The sequence below is a fragment of the Hypanus sabinus genome, chromosome 16, assembly GCF_030144855.1.
Source record: "Hypanus sabinus isolate sHypSab1 chromosome 16, sHypSab1.hap1, whole genome shotgun sequence".
Classification (NCBI taxonomy): domain Eukaryota; kingdom Metazoa; phylum Chordata; class Chondrichthyes; order Myliobatiformes; family Dasyatidae; genus Hypanus; species Hypanus sabinus.
The window spans coordinates 2694599-2706704 of NC_082721.1; the positions used below are offsets into that span (position 1 = coordinate 2694599).

The window sequence follows — 12106 nt, forward strand, 5'->3', positions numbered from 1 at the left end:
TTTAGATTTATAAATTTATTTTAAAAATTCCCTGATATATAGAATAAAAAAACAAGGTTAATCCAAATGTAATAGAGAGCTAAAAACACAGCGACAGACAAGTTCTGTTTACATAGATTCATATTTACAAACCAATCTACCCCGCTTCACAGTGGCATTGTCACTGAAGTAGGGAATCCTTTATATCTCAAAACATCAAGACATCTATAAACTATTATAAAGGTTCAGTGATGCTAAAACACAAATTATTTGTTAACAAACCTGCCATAACAATGATTCAAGGAAACATAATTGCACAGAAATGGTTTCACTAGATACATGATGTAGTAGGTATTAAAACATTGTCTCTGTCTAAGAACACACTGAATTGTCTGTACAGAACTTCAAAGAACTGCAAAAAAAAAATCAAAACACGAATTAATGCGATATCTAGTCAATTGTGTCCTACATAGTACAGGGATGTAGGTGGTGAAGTGCCAGAGTTACTGCCTAGTTGACTCTGAACCTTGTTGTAAATATTAATTATGCAGCATACAATATTTGTGATTGAATTCAAAAATTCAGCCATTTTATTGTGTCTAATTTGCTGTTGCCTGTATTAGACAAGTTCCTACTTCCTTGGAGGCACAGAGCACAGAATTTTTCACTGACCCCCCTACCACCCATTGTTTTGGCCACTGAAGGAACATTCAGATGTAGGAGGACAGGTGCTCGATGGGAATAATTTTTCAGGTACAAGTGACTGTCCGGAGACAGGGCAGTTAACACCCATCTTCACCTTTCAGGAGATAAGGCCCAAAAGGCCTGGCAGTTATCTCTTATCCCAGAGGTGGGAGCACTTTCGCATAGATCAAAGACAAACCCAGGGACCTTCCCAGACTCTAGTACCAAGACCAGTGGGGTTTTCACCACTGTCACAGTAGGGATAATGAGAAAGGGAAAGAGGAGAGATGGTCAAAAAGAGGAACGACTGAGGTAGAGGTGGTATGTGCCAAGCTCTCTAACACTGCAGGGCTGAAGATAAAGCTGCTTCCTCCCACCCCAAATTTAAAGTGTCATTGATGAAGCCTTAAAGGACAAGACTGCTGCTGTTTCACAGGAGGGAGCCACAGCCTTACTCTCAACTAAGATCTGCTGCAAAGGCCAGTGTCACCTCTCCCCTCCCTGCTCTGGACCCAGGTCACTTGGCCGAGATCCAACTGGCCAACATCTAACACACTGCCCTGTCCATGGGTTTTATATTGGGGTGCGAGTAATGATCATTGAACAGCGAGTTGGTGGCTGGGTCTTGATCTAGGAAAGGGCTGAGGGCAGGGACGTGCCTTTCAGACTGTCCTCCACCAACGGATCCTTCAATGATGTTCAGACTGTGTAGTGTAGGAGCATCTACCAGCTGTGACCTGGTGTTGTCCCATCCACGCTGGTGATAAATAAATCCAGCATGATAGAATAGCACAGCAGACTTGATAGGCTGAATAGTCCAATTCTGCTCCTATGCCTTAGGTGTGGGTAATGTAAATATCGTAGTCATAGGGTAAATGGTTTTAAGTCAAAAGAAAAATATCAGCCATTGAATTAAATAAAATACACTTTATCTAATCTAAAACACAAGAGATTCTGCAGATGCTGGGAATCTTTAGCAACACACTCAAAATACTGGAGCAGCTCAGCAAGTCAGGGAGCATCTGTGGAAATGAATAAACAGCCAACACTTCAGGACAAGACCCTTCAACAGGAAAGAAAGGGGGGAAGCAGCCAGAATAAGGTGGTGATTTTGGGGGGGGGGGGGTGTTGAGAGAAGGAAGACAAGTGAGAAAGTGAGAGGTGAAGAGGGGGAATCCTTCTTATTCTGGCACCCTCTTCCTTCCTTTCCAATCCTGAGGTGTTGACTATATATTCCCTTCCATAGGTGGTGCCCGAGTTCCTCCAGCACCTTGTGTTACTCTTTATCTAATCTATATATATATATTCATATAAAATAACTGCAACCCTTCCCGTAGATGCATGTCTCTGCAGAATCGTACTTGCCAGCTCAGCCTGACTGCCTGATTTCAGGCACCCATGGGCTGAGACTGAAAGTACAGTCTCCAGGTACACACTACAAACTGTGCACAAGCCAGGGTCACACTCACTACCTGCCCCCTCCTCCAGTGTCACCCTGCTGCTCTCTTTGAGGAGTTGGCCCTGGTCCTCACACATCAGCTGAACAGCTCTGTGACCCGCAGTGTTGGCAAGTGTGGTCCAGGAGGGTGAAGGACCTGTTCAAACCAACTTCCGACTGCCAAGACACACAGCAGGGAAAGATCTGAGCGATCCTGCTCGTTGCCTGAGGGTGACAGCGTTGGGACTGGTTGGCAGAGATTATGCCCACGCAGAACCTGAGTCACCACAGCATCAGGTTACACAGATCAGACAACGGTGACTGCCAACACCAATGTGACTGGGAACTGTGCTAACCCCTGTGGAAGCTGGTTGGACTACAGCATTTATCCTCACAGATGAGGCTTGAATAACTTCCAATAAAAAAAATTGAGTTAGTTGCTTCACTTTTACAATGCATCTCCATAACTGCTGTGGTGGGCTGTTTGGGAGGAGAGGAGGAGGAGCTATGTGAATAGTTATTTTATAAAATAACTCTGCCATGGATGGTCCAACTCGGCTGTGGGAGAAGGGATAGGCAAGGGACCAGCAACACCATGCTGTGTAAAAAAGAGCTATAGAGATGCCTACAGAAACTCCAAAGATCTCATCCTTAGGAGAGGGAGGATCTTCAATGGGCAACTTGGAAGCAACGTGAAAGACTAGCTGAGGCAGAAGACTGGCGACCATATGCCCCAGTAGGGGCGATAGGCTCAAGTATCTGAAGAGTTACTTTGGTTACTCTTTCCATAGAAAGCTGCCAGACCAGTTGGATACTTTCAGCATTTTCTGCCTTTATTTCAAATGATGGCAACTGATGATGATTAGTTGAAAATGTCAGTCCTCATGATATATGGGGATCAACTCTAGGGCTGAGATTATGAGGGAAGTACATTGAATTGATGGCAGAGTTTATTCAATAGAAAGAGTCAGGTACCAGGGATGTGCTCTCATACCCTACATGCCAGCCACAATTCTGCTCTTGATCCAAGGACTGACAGAACTCGTATCTCAGAGCCACATACCATTCTGCTATGGGGCTGTTTGGGCAAGTACCAACTTCAGCTCAAGTTGGGGTTAAAAGCAACTTTATTTTTGAAAATTAAAAAGTTATTGTTTTGAGTTTATCCTGTAATTACCATTGACTTTGCTCATGAAACAATGAGAGCTGCAGATACAGGGCAGCTGTGATGGGATGAACAAAAAGGGAAGGGGAGAAAGGAAGGAGGGGAGCACCACATGACTCAAGGCAATCTCCCTTTAATATAACTGCTGAGCACAGCTCTCAGAACTATTTTTCTATTAGATAAAAACACAGGAATAAATAGAAATAACTCAATGGGTCCAATAGTTTCTGCGTAACGAATCCATGATCTAGTATTGGCAGGACTATCAGCTGTACTGATGGAGGTATGGGGGGAGCAGAGTGAGCAATGGAGGGAGGGAGGGAGTGAGTGTGGATTTCAGGGTGGAGGGGAGAAAGGAGGCCACACATCAGACTGCAGAGTCAGAACATTGCACGGTTAATTGGAGATCCCTGACCAAGCAACCTCAAACACTAGTCTGAAGAAGCACCTCTGAGTTGCAGAAACAGAGTCTGCCAAACATTGTTAAACATGGACATGAGCTCCAGGTACAGGAGGATTAATTACAAGCTTCAGAACTTTCCGTGCACAGAGGTCCAGCCTTTTTATCAGAACTAATAGTGAGCACCGTAAGGAAAGGTCATCAGCACCAACTCAGCAAAACTGTTTGCCAGTTACCAACTCCTGATCTAACTACTCCACTATTCAGAGATGGGGCAGTTCCCATGGCAACCAGGGCCTGGGCACCAAATGAGATGGTCTAAAACATTCAGTGCCAAAGAGGGGTATGCCAGGAGGGGTTGACCCCAGCCAGCCCCTCACCAGCTGGAAACAAATTACTTGTTGCTTAGAAACAGACCAGTTGAGAAAACAGGCAACTCAGCAAATTAACATGTTTGGGTTAAGAAGAGATAATAATGATTCCCATATTCAAACTAAAGCTTTTTTTTTTGCATCCAAGTGCTCAGCACAGGGAAAGGCTGAACTGCAGAAACAAGCAGGTAAAGGTGTGGAGAATACTGGACCACTACAGACAAACACTCTCCCGTTCTGCTTGCCCGGCAGTGATTAGGAAGGCGCTATTTAAATCTTGTTTCATATGTTGCCTGGTTTGAGGGGTGATGGGTTCCACAGAAGTTATAGCTTCGGTTCATAGTAGACTAGCGAGGCTGGTGGTGGGTCCATTCTGAGCTTGGAACTGCACAGGAAGAGGCCCTTCTGTCCACTGTAATACAAAATATGATGCCATGTCAGCAACAACCAAGTCCACACCGGTACCATACCCCAGTGTTGTACAGTGACTGACCCGTCCCCACCGGTGCTGTACCCCAGTGTTATACACTGACAGACCTGTCTCCACCGGTACCATACCCGGTGTTGTACAGTGACAGACCCGTCCCCACCAATACCATACCCTGGTGTTGTACAGTGACAGACCCATCCCCACCAGTACCGTACCACGGTGCTGTACAGTGACTGACCTGTCCCCACCGGTACTGTACCCCAGTGTTATACACTGACAGACCTGTCTCCACCAGTACCATACCCGGTATTGTACAGTGACAGACCCGTCCCCACCAATACCATACTCTGGTGTTGTACAGTGACAGACCCGTCCCCACCAGTACCGTACCACGGTGCTGTACAGTGACTGACCTGTCCCCACCGGTACTGTACCCCAGAGCTATACAGTGACAGACCCGTCCCCACAGGTACAGTACCCTGGTGTTATACGGTGACAGATCCATCCCCACCGGTACCGTACCCCGGGGATGTAGAGTGACAGACCCATCCCCACCGGTACCCTGATGCCACTGTCACCTCAGTGAATAATTGTTAACCCAGAACCCTCCAGCATTGCACTTCATGGTCTAATTTGGCTTCATCAGTTTACACCCCAATGAAACACAAAGATACACACGCATGAGCTGAATTTCCCAGAAATTTTGGACACAGCAAGATTTAAATTTTTTCCTGTTCGATAGCACTAGGTCAAGTTTGAAGTGACAGCAGCTAATTGCAGAAAGGAAGCTTAGTGAAGAATCACCCACAGCTTGCCACTTAGGGCAACACCCACAAAGAGCTGGAGGAACTCGGGAGGTCAGGCAGCATCTACGGAGAGGAATTAATGACCAACATTTTGGGCAGAGCCTTCATCAGGCCTTGAAGGAAGGGGGAAGATGTCAAAATAAGGTGTTGGGGGGTGGGTGGGTGAAGAAGGACATTGCAGAAAGTTATGGGTGAAGCCAGGTGGGTGGGTGGGGGGTGGGTGAAGGACATTGTAGCAGGTGATGGATGAAGCCAGGTGGGTAGGCGGGTGGGTGGAAGGACATTGTAGCAGGTGACAGGTGAAGCCAGGTGGGTGGGTGAGTTGGTGGAAGGACATTGTAGAAGGTGACAGGTGAAGCCAGGTGGGTGGGTGGGGGGGTGGGTGAAGGACATTGTAGCAGGTGATGGATGAAGCCAGGTGGGTGGGTGAGTTGGTGGAAGGACATTGTAGAAGGTGATGGATGAAGCCAGGTGGGTGGGTGAGTTGGTGGAAGGACATTGTAGAAGGTGATAGGTGAAGCCAGGTGGGTGGGTGTGTAGGTGGAAGGACATTGTAGAAGGTGATAGGTGAAGCCAGGTGGGTGGGTGTGTAGGTGGAAGTACACTGTAGGTGACAGGTGAAGCCAGGTGGGTGGATGGGGGGTGGGTGAAAAAGGAAGTTGGGAGGTGATAATTGGGCAAGGCAAGGGACTGGGGAAGGAGGACTCTGATAGGACAAGAGAGTGGACCATGGGAGAAAAGGAAGGAGGAGGGTCATCAAAAGGAGGTGATAGGCAGGTGTGGAGAAGAGGTAAAAGGCCAGAGTGGGGAATTGAAGAAGAAAAAAGGGGGAAGGGGAGGGAGAAAAATTACTGGAAGACAGGGAAATTGATGTTCATGCAATAAGATTGGAGATTACCCAGACTGAGTATGGGATGTTGCTCCTCCAATGTGTGTGGCCTTATTGTGGCAGTAGAGGGGGTTGCAGACTGCATACCTGCTGCACTTGATGACCCTGTGATCTCCATCTCAGAGGCCAATGTTAGGCTGTCTTTAAAGAGAGTGAACCCTCACAAGGCTGAAGGTTCGGATGGAGTACCTAGTAAGGCTCTGAAAATATGTGCCAACCAACTAGCGGAAGTATTCAAAGACATTTTGAACCTCTTTTTGCTACGGGCGGAAGTTCCCACTTACTTCAAAAAGGCAACAATTATACCAGTGCCTAAGAAGAATAATGTGGGCTGCCTTAATGACTATCGCCCGATAGCACTCACATTGACAGTGATGAAATGCTTTGAGAGGTGACGAAAGGGCGTAAAGGAATGAGATATGCCAACTAGTGGAGTGGTACTGCAGCAACAACCTGGCACTCAATGTCAGACGAAAGAGCTGATTGTGGCCTTCAGGAAGGGTAAGACGAAGGAACACATACCAGTCCTCATTGAGGGATCAGAAGTGGAGAGAATGAGCAGCTTCAATTTCCTGGCTGTCAAGATCCCTGTGGATCTAACTTGGTCCCAATATATCGACATAGTTATAAAGAAGGTAAGACAGCGGCTATATTTTATTAGGAGTTTGAAGAGATTTGGCATCTCAACAAATACACTCAAAAATTTACATAGATGTACTGTGGAGAGCACTAGGGCTGCATCACTGTCTGGTATGGAGGGGCTACTGCACAAGACCAAAACAAACTGCAGAAGGTTGTAAATCTAGTCAGCTCCATCTTGGGAACTAGCCTACAAAGTACCCAGGACATCTTCATAGAGCGGTATCTCAGAAAGGTTGTGTCCATTATTAAGGACCTCCAGCACCCAAGGCATGCCCTTTTCTCACTGTTACCATCAGGTAGGAGGTACAGAAGCCCGAAGGCACACACTCAGTGATTCAGGAACAGCTTCTTCCCCTCTGCCATATGATTCTTAAATGGACTTTGAATCTTTGGACACTACCACACTTTAAAAAAAATATATAGTATTTCTGTTATTGCATGTTTTAAAAAAATATTCAATATACATAATTGATTTACTTGTTTATTTATTAATTTTTCTCTTCTATATTATGTATTGCATTGAACTGCTGCTGATAAGTCAACAAATTTCACAATTTCACATCACATGTCGGTGATAATAAACCCGATTCTGATTCTGATGTCAGAAAGGGAATGGGATAGGATGGCTGGTCAGGTGCTGTTAAACAGCTCCTATTAGAATACTTGAAGGGACTGGTTTGGGGAAGCTATTTCTGCACGGAATGGACAGCACTGAGGGAACTGTACTTACATTGATCAGATTGTGTTCAGGGAGGCTACAGGCTTCTATGTGGTCGTTGAGAAGCTGTTGAGAAAAATTCTGATGCATCTGAGCAGCTTCATGGGCTTCCATGGAGTTCCCACATGCCTTGTTCAAATCTAAGAAAAAGAAATCATGACTTAAGTCACACAGCAACACAAACACAAAGTACTAAAGCCAGTCTGTGCCACATATTATTAGTACAATGAATGAAATAAAGATAAACTGTCACATGCACTTCAAAACATATAGTGAAATGCACTGCCTGCACCAACAACAAAAACAGTCCGAGGATGTGCTTGTAAGTATCGCCACGTTTCCAGCATCAACAGAGCATCTCCCTAGCTTACTAACCCTTATGTCTTAAGAATGTGTGAGGAAACCGGAGCACCCGGTATAATCCACACAGTCACAGGGGAGAACTATAAACTCTTTACAGATGGCTGAAGGAATTCAACCCTGATTGCAGGTACTGTAGAGTTATACTAACCACCAAGGTAACATGCCACCCCTTAACAATAGGAGAGAAAAGAAAGTTATAAAGAATGGGGAAATGACAAAAGTATTGCGATTAATTGGATTGTGTTGGAGAAGCATGATTTTCTCACTCCCTGCAGTGATTTCACAGGATATCCTGGGACAGCACAAGGTAGTACGTAAACAAATGTCCTCCACAACCATCTGCAGGCGTGAGTGCACTCCTCAGCACATTGAGTAAGAGGGGCTGGGTGTTACACATTTATAAATATTGTTTCTGGAGAGAGCCAAAATGCAGTTTCAGTCACAGACAATGCAATGGTACAAAACATTACGGAAGATGTACAATAACCTCTCAAATGAGCTTGAAATTTCAATTGGATTCTCTTATCTTGGTTGAAGTCCTACACCACCATGTTTAAGAACAACTACTTTCAATTATTGAACCAACCAGCACAACGCTAATCACTGCAGTTTAACAACACTACAACCATTTTGCACTAAAATGGTCTTTAAAATTATTTTGTTGTTCTAATAGTGTTCGTTAAATAGTGTTTATCTTTATTATTTATGTATAAGTGGTACAGATTGAGTGGATAGCCAGGGTGGAAATGGCTAATACCAGCAGGGGAGGGAGGCAGGTGGTGGGGGCATAATTTTAAGGTGATTAGAGGAAAGCACAAGGGGATGTCAGAGGTGGGCTCTTCACAGAGAGTGGTGACTTGTGTTGAACACCCTGCCAGGGGTGGTGGTGGAGGCAGATACAAAGGGGCAAATTAAGAGACTCTTAATAATAGAAAAAATGATAGAAAATGATAAATGATAGAAAAACAGGGGGATAACTTGGGAAAGGTTAGATTGACCTTGGAGTAAATGAAAAGGTCAGCACAACAACATGGGCTGAACGATCTGTACTGTGCTACTTGTTCAATGTTCAATTTATGTTTCTCTCGTGAATGTTGTTCAACATTTTAGGAACAGTTCCTTCTCCCCAGTCATCAGATTTATGAATGGTCCATGAATAATACCTTGTCATTCTTTTGCACTGTTTTTGTGTAACTTAGTAATTTTTATTGCACTGCTACCACTAAACAAATTTCATATTTCAATAATAATAAACCTGATTGTGATTTATAATGCTGTGTACCTGTGATGTTGCTGCAAGTAAGATTTTCATTGCACCTGTGCACACATGCACTTGTGCAAATGGCAATAAACTCAACAAGACTAATAACTGTCATTTTTTATATGGGAACAGAATATGGAACCTTTTTAACCTATTAGTACTTTTTCCTATGGCATGGTTTAATATTTCTATTTAAACTGCTCTTATACAAGCAAACGCTATAGTGACAGAGAATGCATTTGTTGAACGTTGGAGATGTTGCAGCAACTAGTGGCCCAATAGCTAGGACACAAAAGCCAACACCTGGTGGGGCAAAGTGGCACCAACCCATTCTACACCAAGTGTACAGCGAGTTTAAGATTTGCATTATTGCACCTACTTACATGCATTCAGGTTACAGCGGTATTACACAACAACCAAATATTGTTGCTCATCATAAACAGACACTCCTTATGTACAGAGACTTCCGTGCCTAGTGTCACTTTATGGAAATATAATCAATGTATACATGCTCTCTTATGTGTTTATTTTTATTGCATTTTTTAATCTTTTTTTGCCGCATCAGATCCGAAGCAATGATTCTTTTGTTCTCCTTTATAGTTGTGTACTGGAAATGACATTAAACAATCCTGAATAGGTGCTGCCTGACTTGCCGAGTTCTTGCAGCATCTTGGGTGTGCTGCTCAAATATTGTGGCTAGTGTTTTGCAGAAGATTGGCATAGAGCTGCTGGAATTTCTCCAGTGGCAAGTGTGACCACTACATGAAAGGAATAATAAGGTTTAGGAGTGTTTTGGTTATGGTAGATGGTGGGGGCGGCGGGTAGAGTTTGATGTTCTTGAGCAGAGCAGGTATCTTTGACCAAAGGACAGTGTCAAGCCCACAGTCACAGGGGAGCAGCTCAGATTTCAGCAAAAGCAGTTCACTAGAATTAAGAATGAGGGGCGACCTTGTTGAAATCTATCGAATGGCGAAAGGCCTTGCTAAGAGTGGATGTGGAGAGGAAGCTTCCTATGGTAGGAGAGTCTAAGACCAAGGACACAGCCTCAGCCTAGACGAGCGTCCTTATAGAACAGAGGAGGAATTTCTTTAGCCAGAGCGGTAAATCTGTGGAATTCTTTGTAACAAACAGCTATGGAGGCCAAGTCTATAGTATATGTATATTTAAGATGTAGGTTAATAGATTCTTGATTGGTCAGAGCATGAGTATATAAGGGGAGAAGGCAGGAGATTGGAGATGAGAGGAAAATTGGATCAGCCATGATGAAATGGCAGAGCAAATGCAGTGGGCAAATGGCCTGATTCTGCTCCTATATCTCATGGATCCCTGTCCAATGAACAGTATCAAGCCCACAGTCACTAAGGGAGCAAAAGTAGGTGTCCCTAACCAAAGTACAGTATTTAATCCACAGTCACCAGAGGAGCAAAAGCTGAACTGACTGTTTAAAAAAAAATTACAAAATATAAACTTGCAATGAAAAAGTGGATTCAACAAGGTCTACAAGTGCATGTACAGACAAAAAGACTAGTGAAAAGAAATGCTGATCCATTCCTGTCAGTAAAGGTAAAGTTATATTGGGGAACAATGAGAACATAGGGCAATTAAATACTTTGGATTGGAGGTTGTTCCTTCCAGTGTGTGTATAATATATGTACATGTTTGTGTGTGGATAATATAAACACAAATATATTTTTTAAATTTTGCAATTGTTCTCTTGCTATCATATGTGGTATGTGTTGTGTATGATTGTTGGTACTGTGATTTGCACCTTGGCCTCAGAAGAACATTGTTTTGTTTGGCTCTATCATGTGTATGGTTGAATGACAAACACTTGAAGTTTGCTTCTGTCTTCATGGCAGAGAGCACAAATAAACACCTCAAGCTATGAAGAAACCAAATCTAATAAAAGGAGGATATTTTCCCCCCAAAGCATTTTAATGTTAATTATTTTATTTTAACCATTTTCAAATTTGACTTCAAGTTCAGTAAGGCAAAGATGAAAATCAAGTATGCCAGTTTCCAGTTGAGTTGTGTTATTCTGTTAACGTAAAACACACGTTCAAATTCAAGGCCAGGGAAATGGAGCATTCAGAAGTCAGGAATTAGACTGTTATCTATGCCCTCTATCATGGAGACAGAACCTAGGTATTCACTCCGTGCTCCGTGTTCATTGTTTCTCAATACAACTTTCCCTTTTCTGAAAGGAATGGATCAACATTTCTCTTCGCTAGTCTTTTTTTGTATATAAACTTGTAGAACTTTTAAAGTCAAGTCCACTTTTTCATTGCAAGCTTACATTGTACTTTTCCTATTTAAATTAAACAGTTGCGTCAACTAGCTGATGCCAGGAAAAAGCAGAGACTTTCTTTCCCTGTGATAGCAGGTAAAAGTTGCTACTGAAAAGCAGCATATCCAGCAGTGCAATACCCCTTCAGTACTGTCACAGGGGGTTCCTTAGGGTTGTCATAGCCGGGTGGAGGGGGTGGTAGTGGGAATAAGCTCCCACTACCTATTAAACACTCAATGGTGCACATCTCAATAGCCACAAACAACCAAGTCCAGCTCCTGGCCTTCACATGTGGCTTAGTTACCAAGCCCAGCAGAACAGTTTCTACTGACAGGAGAAGAGTCAAAGGCAGCTTACTAGTGCTTTAAAACCAGTCACTTTGGGCAGATGGGGCTCGTCAGCCTTGTTCACCTAGCACCTAGGAGAAGGAAAACTGATCTCAAACCTCTACTGCTTTGTGGTTATATCCACTCACGGGGAAGGCTTCTGGAGTATACCCAGAGGAGAAATCCTGTGTCCCCAAAGCAGTCCTATATTGAGCTCAAAACCGACTGGCAATTTCAATGGTACCAAACTGCATCAGTCTCCTTTGGATTCATACACAGCGTGGAGAGGGCTAGCCTGCTACATGGGCAACAGCTTGATCTCCATATCGTACTTCCCTGGCTTGTGG

General features: G+C 43.9%; 1 protein-coding gene across 1 annotated transcript in view; it reads right to left on the reverse strand.

The window, feature by feature from the left end:
• The window catches only part of mau2 (MAU2 sister chromatid cohesion factor), a 72479-nt gene continuing 60373 nt past the window's right edge, over positions 1-12106 (reverse strand). The window contains exons 18-19 of the mRNA XM_059990987.1: positions 7535-7662; positions 1-4449 (exon numbers count right to left, since the gene is read on the reverse strand). Coding sequence (XP_059846970.1) covers positions 4375-4449; positions 7535-7662 — 203 coding nt within the window. The 3' untranslated portion in view covers positions 1-4374. The remainder of the gene's footprint in view (positions 4450-7534; positions 7663-12106) is intronic.